This window comes from Capsicum annuum, chromosome 4 (assembly GCF_002878395.1).
Source record: "Capsicum annuum cultivar UCD-10X-F1 chromosome 4, UCD10Xv1.1, whole genome shotgun sequence".
Classification (NCBI taxonomy): domain Eukaryota; kingdom Viridiplantae; phylum Streptophyta; class Magnoliopsida; order Solanales; family Solanaceae; genus Capsicum; species Capsicum annuum.
The window spans coordinates 14,835,506-14,855,360 of record NC_061114.1 but is presented as its reverse complement, the minus strand read 5'-3'; the positions used below and the strand labels follow the sequence as shown (position 1 = coordinate 14,855,360).

General features: G+C 33.9%; 1 protein-coding gene across 1 annotated transcript; it reads left to right on the top strand.

Annotated features, from left to right (window-relative positions):
* Positions 1-1,190: 1,190 nt before the first annotated feature.
* LOC107868210 (putative late blight resistance protein homolog R1B-23) lies at positions 1,191-11,928 on the top strand. The gene is given in 9 exon segments (XM_047410767.1): positions 1,191-5,067; positions 5,070-5,506; positions 5,508-8,526; positions 8,529-8,721; positions 8,723-8,779; positions 8,874-9,142; positions 9,145-9,645; positions 9,648-10,040; positions 11,416-11,928. Coding segments are annotated over 8 exon segments (5,049 nt in total). The 5' UTR covers positions 1,191-4,877; the 3' UTR covers positions 10,031-10,040; positions 11,416-11,928.
* Positions 11,929-19,855: the final 7,927 nt, after the last annotated feature.

The following is a 19,855-nucleotide window of genomic DNA, read 5'->3' as shown; positions in this document are numbered from 1 at the left end:
AGAACTAATCAAAGAGAAATCGTTGTCGGCAAGAAAAAAAAAAAAGCATTGCTGCAAGTGGGCATCGAACGCTCAACAAATCCTATTTCATTTACATACACACATATATACAAAGTTTCCACCGAGGTGTTCGGGTGTTGTGACAGCCCCAACCTCATTCATAGATTCGTCCCTATCGTGTAATCTCACAGGTAAAATGTGAGGAGGGTAGTTTGTACCTTATTTCTAGGTGGGGGTCATCGGATTCATGTTCACCAATGTTTCCCTCCATAGATCATATAGGGGTCGTTTAGTTGGAAAACAAGTTATCCTGATATTAGTAATCCCAAAATTAGCTATTCCTGATTAGTTATCCTACTCTCAAGGAGGGATAAGAATAACACTATAATTCTGGAATAATCAATCGCGGGATTAGTTATCCCATGTATTTTATCCCAAACAAACAGCTCCTCCTCTAAATTAATCTCGATTTTAGTTATCTTTATTCCTCCTACAAAACGATCCCATATAGTACTATTATATGTTTAAAAAAATACAAGATATAGACGTGTGAATCCACGTCAAAGTATCATATAATGTGATAATGATTGGGTGCAACTCTTTGTGAATAGTAGTGTTATATGTTTACAAAAAATACTCCCTCCGTTTCATAATAATGAATTGTTACACTTTGGCACACAGATTAAGAAAAAAATAAAAGACATAAATTTAATATAATTTTCCATTTTTACCCTTATTCAAAGTATAAAATCATATTTATTTTATTCTTTTTCAGTTGATGAAAAAATTTTATGACGGTAGAGGTCCACCACATCATAGTTGTAAGAGGGTGTCCATTAATTGACACATGATGTGGTGGACCCCATCAATTTATTATTACTTTCCTCCATTTATATTTATATCGTTCTCTCTCTTTCCACCTTATTTTTTAAAAAAAAATTCTCCACTTTATTGTATTTATTAATTTCTCAATTTTTCTTTAATTTACTTCCTCAATTTTCAAATAATCGTCATTATTTATGTGTACAATTTAAAAAATATATATATTAATTACATTCTAAATTTCTCAAGTATTTCTCTCTCTTTTTTTTTTTTACTATATCAATATCTCTTCATATTTATGATTAAGAATAAAAATAGAAAAAAAGAGTAAATATGGGTGTGCTCGATATAAAGAAAAATATTTTCTAAAAAATATTTTTCTATTTTCTTTTGTTCGTTTGACTAAAAAATTTTAAAAATATTTTTCCTAAAAAAAAATAAATTTTTCAAACTAAGAAAAATGACTTCCTTAATCAAAGTATGACAAATAAGTTGTAATATTCCTATAATTATCAGAATTAACCCACCACAATCAAAATAAAAAAATCTCACTCACCACCTACCATCCCACCTTTGCTTTTTTAAATTCAATTTTTTCCTTACCTCACACCCTATCATCTGACTCACGACCCCAATCAGCTCCCCCACCCCCACCCCCACCCTTCACCAATTTTTATTTTTTATTTTTAAAAAAAGGTTTTAGAGTTTTTTCTAATAATATTTTAAGTTTTTTCTAGAAAATGTTTTTCTAAAAATCCTATGTCTCGATTATATTAAATACAAGTATTAATAAATATATATTTTTAGCAAGGACGATAACTAATTAAGAACGAGTAATTATGTTTTGATTTTATTAGACATCAAGTATTAAGAAATATTTTTTTTTAGTAAGGATGACAACTAGTTAGGAACGTACGGGGATTAATAAAACTAAAATGTAGGGACAACAACTAATTAATTTTCATAATTATCTAAACCCTCATCACTTAAAATACATTAGCCGTGACATAAATAAACTAAAAAATTAGTCTAGATCAAAACTGAATGTAGTAAACAAGAAAGAGAAGTTATATTTTTCCTTAACAACAAACAACTAACGTAATCTGGATCAAAATTTTATTAATACTTGTTATTTAATAAAATTAAGATATAATTATTTATTTATTTTCATCTTTATCCCTAGTTGTAAATCTGGCGAGATATCAATATAGTATAAAAAAGAGAGAAATACTTGAGAAATTTAGGTCTTGTTTGGCTATAAAAATTATAATTTTTCGGAGTTGGAGTTGAAATTGAAGTTGGGGTTGGAGTTGTGTTTGGCCATGTATATAAATTAAAGGTGTTTTTAAAATTTTGGGAGAGTGGTATGAGTGAAAAAAGTGAAAACAAGTAAAACATAGTTTTCACTTTTTCAAATACAATTTTGAAATTATATTTGAAATTTTCATAACAAAATGCATCTTGTTTTCATTGTTCTTACTAAAGTGAAATAATTTTTCGAAAATAAAAATAATTTTTATGACCAAACGGCTACTTAGAATGTAACTAATATTTTTTTTAAAAAATCACACAAAATAAACATGATTATTAAAAATTGAGGGAGTAAATTAAAGAAAACTTAAGAAATTAATAAATTAATAAAGTGGAGAAAACTTAAGAAAATAAGGTGGAAAGGGAGAGAATGATGGTAATATAAATTGAGGAAAGTAATAATAAATGGATGGGGTCCACCACGCCATGTGTCAAATAATAAACACTCTCTCACAACCATGACACGGTGGACCTCTTCCACCATAAAATTTTCTCAGTTGATGGGCCCTTTGATTGTCAAATAAATTTGAACAAAAAAAAAAAAAAATTAATGATTCACTTATTTTGAAACATCAAAAATACTTCAACAATTTATTTATTATGAAACGGAGGAAGTATCAGTTATAGACATATGAATCCACGCTCAAAATATCATATAATGTGATAATGATTGGGTGCACCTTTGTGAGATTAGAGATTTAAATCTTATATCTATCTTATTTTATTTTTTATCTGAAATTGTGTAACATAATCTTTCAAAATTTTCAAGTCTGTCAGACTGGAAATTCTAAATCTATTATCAGTATATTTTTTTAAATATAATTAAATCAAATACGTATATTAAAACAACTAGCAGTGGGTGATATAACATGAAGACAAGAGATTCAAGAGATCTCAATACCTTCAATATGAAATATAATTATATATAAAAAAAATTATTATTTTAGAAGATAAAAATTAATTTTGGACCTATAATTTTAAAAAGTTAAGAGGTTTAATGATTAAAATCTAAAGGTCAAATTAATCGTATTTATAACTTGAAACTATTTTTTTATTTTAATAGTGCATTCATCTTCTCTATAAATTTAATTAGGGTACCTTTTATTTTGTAGCGGTTAGTAATTTATTAAAGGGTGTGCTCAACCGAAAATGAGAACTTATGTAGGAATGGAAGGAGTATTCAGATCCAGCTAAGCACATCCGATGTATCTCTGCTTGTATGTTGTGCCCAGTTGCATGTGTAGCGTGGAATCTTTTGTTAAATGACCTTTTTAAGTATTCTTTTTAATTTAATAGGCTACAAATTTTTTTCTTTTTTTTTTTTTTAGGGAAATGACCTATTTTTGAGACAGTTCTATTCTCTATCTGACTGATATATAGACATTGATTATCGATCCAACAAATTGATTATCAATTTGACCTATATATGGACAAATCGATTATCATCCGACCTATCAATCCGATAGATGAGAAAATAGAAGTAGGCCATTTTGCTAATTGAAAACTTGAAGGCTTAATAGCCAAATTTTCTCAGTAGGCCATTTTGCTAATTGAAAACTTGAAAAGGCTTAATAGTCAAATTTTCTGGTGTAGTCGCACCTCGATGAATACCTTGTCACACTGTAACAATTTGCTCCAGACGTTATTTGAGCAAGAGCATGCAAAGAGCAGGTGGTTGGAGGTGCATTGACATGCACCCATGCACACAATCCAGAGCTTGCCTTTTTTGTTCAAGCATTCTTTGCAAAAAGCACCCTTAATCCCTTTATGGAGATCTAACCGGTCATCCCACCAGCAACTCTAGGATGACACAGTTTGGGAAGAGCAGGTGGTTGGATCCCCTATAACTCATAGAGCGTTATGTATTTCAGCAACAGTAACAAGCTGGATTAGTCTCACCTGGTGTTCTCTTTGTAGCATCGCACCCTCTCGAATAGTTACTGGATTAATAGCAGGGATTTGTTCAGCAGCAGTGCTAACAAGCCTCTATAGAACATGATAACCTCCTTCTCAGTGTCCTCCTGTTTCTGTATCAAAGTTCCTCAGATTGAGACCAACCTATTGATACTATTTTGTGCTACTCTTTTTTCCAGTTTGAAATTCTTTCCGTAAATAAATCGTAATGAAAATTTACATGTCTCTTTTTTTTACCGCTTCTGAATCTTGCTCATGGAACAAAAAAGAGGAGCTTCTGAAGAAGAGTAGAAGTTATTATACAAAATCTCCATATATTAAGATCATTTGGCCTTACATGCATTCCGAGAGAGGAAGGGGCAGGGTATGCAGTTGGTTTGGTTTCATTTCGATATAAACAAAGGCTAGTAACCATCAACTCTTGTTGACCTTGACTTGTGGATAAAATAAAGTAAGCAATAAATAAAATCCGATTCTCATTTTTCTGTTCTTTGTGCTTTAATTATGTGTCAATTTGAATTAGCTAGCTGTTGTTTGTTTGATGGTCTGTTCTGTAATTCGGACAAAGTTCACACAAAGCTGGAAAAAGGAAGAGAAGAAATATTTTCAATAAAGATTTGAAGTATATGAATCTTCTAATATTAACTTAACACTAAAACTTTTGGCTTAGCCCTTTCATCTACTTGTAAAGAACAAAATGGATACAATAAGAAATAATGGAGTATTTGCTGTTTAGCTGGTTATGGAAGCAGCAAAAGGCATGAATGTGTCTGTGTCGAACTATATATTAAGATAAGATTTATCACTTGGCAGGAAATTGAAAGACGGCCATGGAGTGTAGCCAGGTAAGAGATTTAATGAAGTTAGTGAAGGCCTGGAGTAAAAATAAATGGACGTTTAATCAATTGGAAGATGCTATAAATAATCTAGATCATGTAGCTACATTTCTCTCGATTTTGGAGAAGCACTACCCAGAGAATGTGATATCGACTCAACTTAGGTCCCTATTTCTAGAAGCTCATCTGAGATACGTTCTCAACAGATGATAACAAAGGTTCTGAAAATAACAAAGATGCTGAAAATAGTTAAACCTAAGAATATTGCTGAGAGAATCAAAGCTTCAAAGCCATCAAAATCATCTACCCAAATCACTATGGAGATGGTGCGGTCTGTTGAATCTTTGCTTTATTACCCTTATCTTTTACTGTCCTTAGTTTATTTACGCGGTTATGCCCCTGCCGTGCTTTCAAAAAAGCTGAAACGTCTACAACTCTTCCTCACATTAACTGCAAACCGGTGCATTGAGCATGAGAGTATGCAGGATCTCTTCACCCATGTTCAGGATATAGCTTACACTGTAGCAAGCCTATGTTTCTTAGGGTTGGCCCACAATATGGATTCTGAGTTCTCGGAACTGCTAAAAAGGATAAGTCCTCCTTCACCTGAATTAAGGCATATTCTATAAGAGCCTCTTTATAGCGTCGAAGTCATCAAGATCAGCAGATCACTTGACATGGAGATATCTGAGAATGTTTGTTGATGCTGTAAAAGAGGATCTACAAGACCTGTTAAGGCATGATGCCTGCTTGAAAGTTGCCTTTGATGATAAAATTCCATGGCTCCAACAAGGACTTTCTTACATTTCTGGATTTCTCATCCATTTAGCATCAACATCAAAATGCACTGTTCTCGCAGAAGTCAATTCTCTTCAAGCACGAATAGAAGATCTGGCCATTGAGGCAGCAATTGTCGTCTACTCTTCCTATAACGAGGAAATGGACAAGACTAGTGAAGCTTTGCAACTGAAGCTTAATCATGTCAAACCAGAAATCGATCTAATTCAGCTACTAACTAGTGAAGCCACCATCATAGCTCATCTGAAAGATCTATCTGACTATGTTCAGGAAGCGTTGATATTCTTGACAACTTTTCCCATCAATTCATTGGGTTGGTGCAAAGAGCATACTAAGAGAACTGAACTTTTGGCCCTTATTCAATCTCTGACTAGACAATCATGGTCATTCGTCAATTCTAGTTCTCACTTGGCCAGGGAAATTAATGGCTCGAATGTTGAGTTTTTTCTTAAGTTCAAGTTCATTAAGGCAGCGATTACAAGGATGTGCACAGGCATTTCTGCATCATCAACGCTGGACCATCCTACGATAGATCTGTTGAACTTTCTTCCTATTAACTTTGAGGTCATTGATTCTTATTTCAACATGATAAAATACTCAAAGACATCATCCTCAGGTAGACACAACATGGATTTGGTTTTGATGGGGTTTCATGAATATATTCTTGACAATCTGCTAGTGAAGGATGAAACTGATTTGTCATTTACAGTTGCAGATGAGGTTAAAAAATTTTATGATGGGTTGTTGCTTGTGGCTATATATCTTGTTGATCATCCAGTTCAGTGCAATGGTCACAAGAAGCGGAATGAAAGTACAAAGGTCACATCCTCCAGTTCAGTTGCTTATGGTAACGTATCTTGTTTGACAATATATGGAACTACTGGGACTGAGACCAAAAGGTGGAAGGTCAATCTTGTTCTTCAGTTTTTTGTTGAGTCTTTCAAGTTTGTCAGTCTACTAAAGCACAAAGCCACTGTGAGCCCTCAAGTTCTGGATTTAACTGAAATAGCTCATGAAGGGCTTATTTTCCTAGTAGCTATTCTCACGGATCTTCTCAGGCAACATGCAGAGCTTAGCCAATTCCATGATCTTTTAATGTGTGCTGAAGTGAGTGTCCACAGGTTGTCACATATTAGTGAGTCTTTTTATGGAAGTTTCATGGACAGAGGCAACAATGAGAAAACGTGGCTTTCATTGTTTGACTATGTACAAGAGATACGGTCTGTCAAGGTAGAGGTCAGAAAAGTATGCTTTCAACTTCTAGATGCATCACCTTGCAACATGACAGATGGAGAAGGCCTACTTAATTTTTTATTAAACCACAAGGACAGGACGATCAACGATGGCGTTGGTTCAATCTCTTTTATGAAAAATCAGATCTCATTATGCAAAGGAAAACAAGTGTATTTGGGCTCTTTCCTTGCAGATATTGTACAGTATCGCAATATGCATCAAGAACTCAACGATCTCGAGAAATGTCTTCGACACAAAAAGTATGTGTGCCTCTTCACCATCAGGGGTTATAGACCAGCTTGGTATTACGTATTATATCTCTCTGATATGAAGCAGTTTCTTAAGTTTGTTGAGGATGAGGTCTGAAAGATTTGTCTCAAAGTTCCAGATTCATCAAGTTTTAGCTTCCCCAAGACAAATGGATTAGGATTTCTTGATTGTTTCTTGGGAAAATTGGAGGATCTGTTATGTTCTAAGAATGATTCAGTTTTGGACTTAGAGAATTATATTGGATCAATCAAGGAGGGATTATTATGCCTAAGATCACTGACTAATCATTTCCCAGAAATCTACGATGAGCATGATGAATTTTATGGTCTTATGACAAGTGTTACTGAAATGGCATACAAGGCAGAGTATGTCACTGACTCGTGCTTGACCTGTTCTCATCCTCGCTGGTACAAAGTTCTTTGGATTTCTGAAGTTCTTGAGAATATTAAGCTTGTAAATAAAACGGTAAGTGATACTTGTGGAATAAAGGAGATTGACGTAACAGTGCACAAAGTTGCAAACACCTCATTGAATCTTGTGCCATCTTTATCAGCTAATACTCCAAGAGCAAATGAAGAAATGGAGGGTTTTCAGGAGGCAATGAACAAAATAAAGGAGCAGCTACTTAGAGGATCATCTGAGCTAGATATTATCTCCATAGTTGGTATGCCTGGAATTGGAAAGACCACTCTTGCCGATAAGATTTTCAATGATCTCATACTTACCCCTTACTTTGATGTTCACGCTAAGTGTCGTGTGACTCAAGTATATTCATGGAAGGAGTTGTTGCTTACCATCTTGAATGATGTTCTTGAGCCTTCTGATCGTACTGAAAAAGAAGATGGTGAATTAGCCAATGAGTTGCGTCAAGTTCTGTTAACCAAGAGATTCTTAATTCTCATTGATGATGTCTGGGACAAAACTGCATGGGACGATTTATATATGTGCTTTAGAGATGCTCAGAGTGGGAGTAGAATTATTCTAACGACCCGACTGAGTGATATTGCCAATTATGTTAGATGTGAAAGTAATACCCATCATCTTCGTTTATTCAGAGACGACGAGAGTTGGACATTGTTGCAGGAAGAGGTGTTTCAAGGGGAGAGGTGTCCACCTGAGCTTGTAGATGTGGGATTTCGAATAGCAAAAAGTTGTGGAGGGTTGCCGCTCTTCATTGTCTTAGTTGCTGGAATTCTGAAAGAGGAGAAGAAGGAAGCAGATGTATGGAAAGAGGTAGAAGATAGTCTAGGTTCGCGGAGAATTGGTAGCTTGGAAGAGAGTATGTCTTTAATTGGATTCAGTTATAAGAATCTACCACATCACCTCAAGCCTTGTTTTCTCTATTTGGGGGTTTTTTAAAGGGGAAGGATATTCATGTCTCCAAATTGACTCGATTGTGGCAAGCTGAAGGGTTTGTACAAGCAAACAAGGAAAAAACAACAGAAGATGCTGCACAAGATTTTCTTGAAGATTTCATTAGTAGAAATTTAGTAATGGCCATGGAGAAGAGACCCAATGACAAGGTGAAAAGGTGCCGCACACAATTCCTGCTTGGAAAAGGCCAAGCAAGAAAATTTCCTTAACCAAATAAATAGGTACATAAGAATTATACTGATTTTTTTTGTATTATGCTTATACCAACTCTCATCGTTATTTGTTTTTTTTGCTTTTCCCTTTTATCTGATTCAGGGGAGAGGATATGCTTCCTGAAAAGACTGAGGACTATCGGTTGTTTGTCAATTCATATCAGGATGAGATTGATCTGTGGCGGCCATGTCGCTCAAATGTTTGCTCCTTAAAATTCGAAATGACAGATCCAGATAACTTGTTATGGCCACGTGACCTCTCCTTCATCTTTGAAAGCTTCAAACTAGTGAGAGTCCTGGATTTGGAATCCTTCAACATTGGTGGTATTTTTCCCAGTGAAATGCAGTCTCTAATTCATTTGAGATACTTTGCAGTTCAACTGATGCAAATTCAATTCCATCATTTATAGCTAAGCTATCAAACCTTGAAACTTTTGTGGTAAGGGGATTGAGAGGAGAGATGATACTACCTTGTTCTCTTCTGAAGATGGTCAAATTGAGGCATATTGTTGTAAAACATCGTGCTTCGTTTAGTTTGCATGAGTACCCCAGTGAATCACTTGATAACTCTCAATTAAATGATTTGCAAACCTTTTCCTCTCCACGTCTCTCTTATGGTATAGATGCAGAGGCGATTTTGACAAAGATGCCAAATTTGAGAAAGTTGAGTTGTATATTTTCATCGACATTTGGTCATTCAGAGAAAGTGAAGGGAAGGTGTGTTGTTTTTCCAAGATTAGAATTTCTAAGTCATCTTGAATCCCTAAAGCTGGTTTCCAACAGCTATCCAGCTAAACTTCCACATGAGTTCAATTTCCCCTCAAAACTAAGGGAATTGACTTTGTCCAAGTTTCGTCTGCCCTGGTCCGAAATCTCTTCATTGGAGAATTGCCTAACTTGGAGATTCTTAGGTTACTTTCCAGAGCCTTCGAAGGGAATCAATGGGAAGTGAACGACTCAGAATTTCCTGAACTCAAATACTTAAATTTGGACAACATCAACATTTCACAGTGGTCTGTCTCCGATAAAGCTTTTCCTTAGCTTGAACGTTTGGTTTTAACCAAGTGTAAGCAGCTTGAGGAAATCCCTTCTCATTTTGGTGATGCGATATCTATAAAAAGCATTGAAGTAAACAGGTGTTGCTGGTCTGTTTCCAATTCCGCCCTGGAAATTCAAAGAACACAACATGATGATATGGCAAATGATACGTTCACAGTTACTATACAACCTCCAGATTGGGCTACAAGATCATATTCTTGACTCTTATCTGGTATGCGTTTCCATGTTCATCTATAAGTACATTTCCATTCTTTTCATTTTTCTTTTGTACCATAACTTGTGGAATCTGAATGCTTAATATGATCTTCTATATCAATTTGTTAATAAATTTAGCTGAGGAAGTTCTATTCAAGCTTGCAAACATAAGTAAGACTTTTTGAAGGACATTTGGCTTGAGGTGAAGTGTTTGGATAAATGTCATCTTTGTTTTGCGATATGACTTTATGAGCAAAAAATCTCAAATATTTGTTTCTTCATCTTTTGGAGAGAGATTGAAAATTTGAATTGCTTTGATGCTTGTTATTTTGCAATTCAGAAGTTAATGTTCTTGTTTCCTTTTTAGAACAACTTAGTGGTACTTATTTTGAAGATATGTTATTATTTAGAGAACTGCTGATATGATATATATATATATATATATATATGTTCTTTAAATTATTTGACCCCCAATAGAAACTAGCAGATGATTTGGAGTCCCATCATTTCAAATTTGACATGTGTTAGAAATAAGTCCCTGATGACTGGCAATCTGGTGTATGCCTAATTCTCAGACTTTGATGCCTCAATTGCTGTGGTGTTTGATACTTCTCCTTAAGTTAGTGCAGGTATTAAAATCTATATAGAGAAACAGATGCCTGGTTATTGTGACTGGAGTTTAAAGAAATCAATTTAAATTCTTAGCTTCTCTGTAGTTTTTCCGACTTCTAAAAAGTCAAATTTACTTAAAACTGCAAACTAGTATCAACGAGCAAAGATAAAGAGTTATCCAAGATCATTAGAGTGACTTCTAGGCATACTATACATTCTTGAAAGACTTGCAGTATCACTTCATTGTTTACTATTGAATGTTTCCTTTCAATGTGTTTCATTGCGTTGTCTTTTCACTGGATCTAATTTAAAACAAAAAATTGCAGTAATGTGATAATAAATTGGATCTATAGCCCATTAACAATAGTTCCTTTTCTCAAACAACTTATGGAAAATGGAATTTGAGTATAGAAATTCAGGTGAAGACCAACTCCTCTAGCCAACATTGTTTTGTTTTTTACTGTATTAATCAATTTCTTGCCAATTTCCTAGTGGAACTATTGTGCATTCTTTGTGTATGTTCGACAGACTGTGAAAATCGGCTGGTGACTTGCCATCTCCGACAACCAGCTCATCTACCATTCGCCCTGCTGTTATTCTACTGTTTGTATTGTTTTCTTCATTCCTTTTCTCATACACATGTTCACTCTCCCTCGGAATCCTATTTTGTCGACACTATCCCTGTTTCTTGTAAACCGAGTTCCAAATAAGTACATCTCATCATCCTATCCTATACTTTTCATCACTTTAAACTGAAACCCAATGGTTTTTGTATTCAGGGACTTTAACATTGTCCAACTTGGATATATGTTCGACATGGGCAGGTTTAATGCTACTCGTTAGAAGTTGGATACTAGTGTTTCTTGTATTATATATGAAGGTTACAAGAAATTCAGTTAGCAGGGGATAAGAACTCAGCTTCTCACCACCACCGGTGACATGGCGATGGGGATAAACAGGAGACAAATGTGTCAGACTAAACTAGTAAGTAGCTGAGCATTGCAGCTTCTTCTCTGTTACCTTTTATCTTTGTGCCGTTTATTGTGGGGATGCTGATTGGAGGTAAACTAAATTCTACAACAATTTAAGAAAATAGTTTCTTGGTTCATTCGTACTTTCTTCTATTTTTCTATATTTATAGACCACCTCTCAAGTAGAGTACTATTGCCGGTTAAATTACATTAGAAGTGGAAAAAAAAAAATGTCTAGTTGTTAGTAAAAGTGTACTGTTTGTTTGTTGTCAAGCTCATCGACTAATTGCAACATATAAAAAAAATGAATTACTGTATGTATTTACGGCAGCATATATAACATAAATTCATATAAAAAATTACTGTATGTATTTGAATAGGAGAATAAGCTAAAAATGAGAAAAACATTCAAAGATGGTGCCATGGTGCAACATATTTACACATTATCCGCAAATATAATTAAATAATTTAGCTTATAACGAGTGTTATATGTAGACGTACCTTTCGAGAAAATAGGCAAACGGTAGCATAAATAGACCTTCCACAATGTGTCTGTAAATTACATAGACATGAGGATTCATCCCACGATTGAATGACTTTAGTTATGAAGTATAGAAAAATATAATCAAATGAAGGTTTTGAGTGAAGATCTAAAGACATGAGGATTCATCCCACGATTGAATGACTTTAGTTATGAAGTACAGAAACATATAATCAAATGAAGGTTTTGAGTGAAGATCTAAAGAATGGACACAGTAATTCTTGAATATTTATGATCCTTTCCATTTCAATTTATTTGACATAACTTTTTGGAAAAAGGACAGAAATAGCACCTAAAATTAAAATAATACCACAAAAATAGCACTCAAAATTAAATACCCCATAAATAGCCACAAACTAATTCCACTAGCTAACCTTCACTGTCATACGCTTAAACATAACTAAAATTGTTGTTAAAGTAACTTCCCCTTTCTTTCTTTCCTTGTCATTCACAATTTCCTTTCCATTCAAACTCCTAAACCTACATTCCTTTACCTTTTCTGATACTCCAATTTACCTTTTCATTTCACAAATTTTGTATAAAAACTCAAAAAATCTGCATTCAGTTAGCTTCCTACAATTTTTTTTCATTATAAATTTGCTCAAAATTGATACAAAATAATGGCTCCAACTTCAGTTTTAGTTCCAATAATGATAAAATACAAAGGTCAATGGATATCTAATGTTGAATTTAAGTGTATCAATCTGGTATAAAAGAGTATCAATCGGCAGATTCTTTTTTTGATCTTTACATGCATCAAAACATCTCTGACTCTGTGATCGAGTCAGCCTCTAAGAAGAACATGTACCAAGACATGGCTTTTCTGTTACGTTGAGACCTCATCATTTCACTTTTTTTCTTATTCAAGTTCAAAGAACTGTGACATTGCTTCAAGTGCAAACCCGTATGTGATGATTCTGTAAAATCATCATTATTAACCACAAATTTGAGGTCAAAATTGACCTCTTTACCCGTTACTCTTAACTTTCCTTTACTCCCTATTTTTTGCTTATATCTAGAGTTTTCAATGCTCTAATGCAAGAAACAACAAGTCAATTTTTGATACTAATCGCAAAACATAGTAAATTGATCGATGCATAATAGAGGAGAAAAAAAAGATTTGGGAAAGTATATTTAGAAAAGAAAAGTGATATAAGAATTGCCAACTGCAAAGAGCATTTAATCCCCTTAATTGTGTAAGGAGAATGGTTTGGGCCAAATGGCTAAAAAAAAGGAAATAAATTTGGCCGACTAGCTCCAATTGTCCATATTTTCATTTAAAAATTACACAAATACACAACTTATGTTTTCAATATTACAAAAAATCCCAACTCCCTAAACATATTACAAAAATCCTAACATATACACGGAATGCTATGTATATGTCGGCTATGTTATGTATATTAATAGGGAGAGAGAGTAAAGTAATTAAAAAAGTGGGAGTTAGTATAATTACTTACAAAAGGGTTGGTATTTATGTTATTTATCCTATTTGCACAGTGTCGGCTATTTCTTTTTAAAATGGTCAGCCCATGTCTTTTTCCCTAATTTCTTTTAATCTGTTTAAAAAAGAATGACTAACTCTTTAACTTCAACATTTCACATAGCATATTTAATATAACAAAATTAAACGATATTTTAATACATTAATCATATCTTTAATTTAAGATCACAAGATTAAAAAATCTTTCTTTATTTTCTTTAACTTCATGCTAAGTCAAAACAGGTTAAGTCAATTTAAAACGGAGGAAGTCTCATATACGTATATATATATGTGTGTGTATAATCCAATATCACCAAAAATATTGAGAAGTTTTTAAACAAGAGAGACAACAAAAAGTGGATTAGCATATATATATTTTCAGGTGTCATATATATATAATAAAGGACGGACAATGAAAACTCTAGCTCTTACGTACGCAAAAGGATCAATCTCTCTTAGCAAAAGAAGCGTCTTTGTTCATACTTCAAAGCCTCATTCATAGCAGGGACCTGCTCGACCAAACTTATTTTGTTTCTGATTTTTGTTATAGCTGAGTGTTTATATCTTGTTCTTAAAAGTGATAACCTATTCTTTCTAGTAAAATTTTTGTAGGTATTTTGTAATGTACTCTCTCGTGCTTGATGACAATGTTAGTTAATATTCTAAGACTAGAGTTAGTTTATGCATTGAGTCGACTAGAGTTAGTCGTTTCAGTTTGAGGCAATAGTGTTATTGCTTAGGAGTGTTTAGATAAATTTAAAAGTATTTATAAACAATTGATTTTAGGCTAAAATGCTAAAATTAAGCGAAATTCAATTTAAATGGGCACAAATTATTATATGGATAAATTACACAAATCTCATACTTAAGAGACTATATTACCTAATATCCCTTACTTTTTTAAAATTTACATAAAATCCATTTTTCAACTTTACTCTTGATACATATCAAGAAAACATCACATCCTATTTTTACTCCACCATTAACTCATTCAAGATTTCCTTCCCTAAAATATCTCCCTAATTATAAACAATTAAATCATCTTCCTTCCTGATTTTTTCTCTTCTATTAATGTTTAAATCATCTTCCTGATTTTTTCTCTTCCATTAATGCATGCAATTTTTTTTTCCTCTCCTAAAATCTCTCTCATTTTTTTAAAAAAATCTGTTGATACATATATAAATTTATTTAGTTATTCATACATGTTTATTTCCTTAATAGTTTCATATGAATGATAAATATGATATCATTATATGGGTGTTACGATGATTCATACGATAGATACATTTTGTATGATTTTAACGGGTGATAAATATGATATTAATGGGTGATACATATTGTATTATGGTGATTCATATGGTAGATACAATTATTGGGTGATTCATATGATATTAATGGGTGATATATATGGTATTATGGTGATTCATATGGTAGATATAATTATTTATTTCAATTATTGGATGAATCATATATATGGTATTATGGTGATTCATATGGTAGATACAATTATCTATTTCAATTATTGGGTGATTCATATGTTATTAATGAAAGATAATGGTGTAGTCAATGTAGGAAACAAAAGTAATAATATTTTTTAAAAAAGGACTAAAAGCATAAATTAAAACATAATTAAAATTAAATCTAAAAAAATGAGACTAAAATTAAAGGCGAAAAAAGAAAAAAAAACATCTTTCATAATTAAAGACGAAAAAGAGAAACATAATTAAAACACCTAAATTAAATCTAAAAAGGAAGAAAAATTAGATATCTTTCCTTAAATAAAAGAATACAATGAATAAAAGAGAATCTATTATTTAATATCTTGTTAGTTTCAAATGTAACACTTTTTTAATATGTATCACCATATAACATATGTATCACCATTTCAAAAAATCAGGATAAAATGTAATTAACAAAATAGTCAAAATTTTATGTAATATTATTTAAAGATTCAGAGATTTATGTAAGTTACCCTTATTATACATAACATAAAAAAGGTGTAACATAGATGGATGATTGAATATGTCAAAGGTAAAATAGACATTGTGTAGGAAAGGTCACGAAGAGGAAATATATGTTATTTAAAATTGAGGAAGGAGTTAGATGTTCAAAATAAAATTGAGGAGCTAGCGTAAATTGTAGGTAAAATACTAAATTTTAGTTGTCTTTTTTAAATGAGCAAGTCAATAATCAATATAAATGTGGACAATTTGAACGGGTTATGATTTCATGGGCAAATTTTATCATCTTTACACCGACCTTATTCATACTTCTTGAAAGATAAAGAGGCTACAACAACAATTTACCCCATGTAGTCTCATAAAGTGGGTCTGGGGAGGGTAGAGTGTATGCAGACCATAACTCTACCTCAAAAGGTTAGGTAGAGAAGTTGTTTCTAATATATCACTCCCGGCTTAGGACAAAGACAGGCTAGAAAAAGACATAAAGGTTGTTTTCGAAAACCCTAGAACTAGAAATAGTATGTGCACAACACATGAAATAAAAATAATTCTTTCCCTTGTCCCACATCATTTATAAAACACAAATAGTGCCACTTTATAAGAGCTCAACTAGATAGGTAGTACGCTGAGCTTGGTAACTTAAGCTTGTAACTCAAGTGACGGAATTATGGTGATGAATGGACAAACACGAAGTTTGAAGGTCTTTTTTGACACAAAGAAGAGTAGGTATGGAGCAGCAATGTCACTGTGTGTGACATGAATAGGGGTTGGGCTTGTAGTGCTATAAGTAAATAGTATGAGAACCGTGGGCTATAGCATATTGATTTGGTCCAAAAATGGCTTGTTCGCGTCGTTTTGCCCGTCTAACCACCCAAACGACTCCATCGGGCCACACTAGGTCTCTCCTCAGCCTGTTTGGAAGCCTCCGATCGATTTTTGGCCCAAAACACGCTTGGGCCCCAAGACCACTCCGAAACCATGGGCTATAGCACATCGATTTTGCCCAAAAATGGCTCGTTCCATTGTTTCACTCGTCTAACCACCCGAACGCCCCAGCCGACCTTGTCGGGCCATACTAGGTCTCTCCTCAGCCTGCCTAAGATCCCCCAATCGATTTTTAGCCCAAATTATACCTGGGCCCCAGGCCCATCCACAAAACTGTGGGCTATAACACACCAATTTGGCTAAAAAATGGCCCATCCATAGTGTTTCACCCTTCTGATCACCCAAACAGCCCCGCCGGCAGCACTGGGTTGCTCCTTAACTTGCCTGAGATCCCTCGATCTGCTACCATCCATAAGCACACTCGAAACATGGGACCGTGGGCTATAGCACTCTGATTTGGCTCGAAAATAGTCCACTCGCATTGTTTTGCCCGTCTGACTACCTAAACAACCCTACCGACCCCGTCGGGCCATATTATGTCATTTCTTATCCTGCATGGGATCCCCCTGTTGATTTTCGGCTATAAACATGGCATGGACTTGGGCCCACTCCTAGAAATGTGGGCTATAGCACCCCGATTTGGCTCGAAAATAGTTCATTTGCTATTTCGCCCGTTTGACCACCCAAACAGCCCCATTGACGCCACCGTTCCATACTAGGCCGCTCTTCAGCTTGTATAGAAGCCCCCGATCTATTTTGGCCATAAACATAGTCAGGGCCCAGGTCTACCCCTCGAACCATAAGCTATAGCATACTGATTTGGCCCAAAAATGGCGCATTCACTTTATTTCATCGACATGACCACCAAAATGGGTCGCCGACCCCACTGGGCAATACTTGGATACTTCTCAGTCTATTTGGGAGCCTCCGATCGAATTTTAGCCCAAAATATGCTTGGGCCCCGGGCCCACCCTCAGAACTAGGGGCTATAGCACACTAGTTCGGGCCAAAAAGGCCTGTTCGTGCCATTTCGCCCGACTGACCACTAAACGACCCTGCCAAGCTATACTAGGCTGTTTCTCAACCTGTTTGGGAGCTCCCGATCAATTTTCAACCCAAAAAATCTCGATACCTGGGCCCACCCTAAAATCATGGACTATAGCACACCGATTTAGCTAAAAAATTACTCGTTTGCGTCGTTTCGCCCGTCTAACCACCCAAACGGTCCTACCGACCCCACTGAGTCATGCTAAACCGCTCCTCAACCTGTTTGGGAGCCTTCGGTCGATTTTGGCCCAAAACACGCTCGAGTCCCAGTCCACCCTCAAAACGGTGAGCTATAGCACACCGATTTGGCTCAAAAATGGCCTGTTTGCGCTATTTCGCCCTTCTGATCAACAAAACGGCCCCATTAACCCCATCGGGCTGTACTAGGCCACTCATCTACTTGTCTGGGATCCCTTGATTGATTTTCGACCCAAAATACGATCGGGTCTCGAACCCACCCCTGAAAACGTGGGCCATAGCACACCAATTTAGCCCAAAATTGGCTCGTTCATACTGTTTCGCGCATCTGACCACCGAAATGGCCTCGTCAACCCCGTCAGGCCACACTAGGCCACAGTATTTGAAAAATAAAAATTTCTATAATTGTTAAATATCTTGTTGGTAGAATTAAAAAAAAATAGATGAATTATTTTTAAAAAAAAAGGATGAAGAAGCAATGCAAACAAAAAAAGGAAAGAAGAAGCATGGACAAAAAAGTAACAAAGCAAAAAAACGAACATGTATCAACCCAAATTGCTACAGTGTGAAATTTGCAGTTCATGAGCCATTTTTGGAAGAATGTTTTTGGCCGATAGGCCACTTTTTTCCTTTCCTCGAAATTTTATTAGTAAATTTTATGATTTTCAACTTCACGTGAAATAATAATGAAGATTGTGAAATACGTTTGAAAAAAATAATAATAAAGAAATAAAAAAAATATCTAACTCTTACCAACTATTTTCGAACTTTAAATTAAACAATTCAAACTTCATATCAATAAATAAAGTTTTAACACTAACATCTAAGTTAATGTATTGCAAATAAATGTCGAACATTTTATTCAGTAGAATTAATCCTACTTTCATTAATAATCATATTAATATGTGAAGTTAAATGTTATGTGTCTTTTAAAAATACTACACAAAAACAACTAATATGCAAGAATTAAAAATAATAATTATAAATTGTTACAGTATTATTTTTTTATGTACATGTACATATTTAAGTTATTTTATTAAAATTTAGTTTTAGACTATTAATTTTATTGAGACGCCCTCAATTTAAGGTTGGAAGTTGGATAATCATGAGAGACTTCAACTTGACTTTTGATGGTATTGGGTATAAATATAAAAAAAAAAAATTAACTTAAAAGGACTTAGAGACTAGTGCCACAAATCAATAAGACCCAATGGTATCTATACATTTGAATATATCAGTGATAAAGATTATCGAAATTAGATAGGACTGTGTTTAGGAAAGATTTTAAAAAGTATTTTTCTCTTATAGATCTAGGTATTCTATACCACATGATTTTTTATCATTATTTGGTGTTGTTATAGTTGTATGAAAAAAAATGTAATTCCTTTTCTTATATGCTACTTTTATTTAGATTTTGCCTTGATTGTTGCATTTATAATTGAAATCAAGATTACGTATTCAGTGCTGAAACAGGGGTGACTCAAGAGTAACTCTTGTAAAGTGTTTGTTTTAGGCCCAAAAGGCCTCTAAAATTTTAGGAGAAAATACATTGTATGATTATTTTCAAAATAAATGACTCAAATTTGGGTTTTTGGACAAATTAGATTACTTGACCCATTTAATTTCACTTATTGGCCATTTTTTGATATGGCCTAATTTGGGCCATTATTTAGTTTTTTTTTTTAATTATTTTTTGCAACTTTTTTGGGGCAAAAATATATGTTTATTAAAAATAATTTAATACAATTGTAAAGAAATTGTGTAATTGTTCTATAAAATACGCAGTTGTATATATGAAAATTGATTTCACACTCAAACTAATATGACGACCTACTACATCCCTAATCTTATTTATTTCATTTTAGATAAGGTTAAGGTGTAATAGGTCGTCTGATTAGTTTGAGTGTGAAGTTGACTTTTCGTGTATAGCTTAGGGTGATTTTGATGTCTTTCTTTTTTTTTTTTTTTACTCTACTTGTAGCTAGGAATTTCCGTTTAAGGAAATCATAAAGAAATTTGAATGGTTGTTAAGTGTTCTCATGTATGAGTTCATGCATCTATGTATTATGTGAATGTTACTTCATGTTTTGGTCTTTCTAAAACTCATGTTCTGTCTCATTATATCCTTTTTTT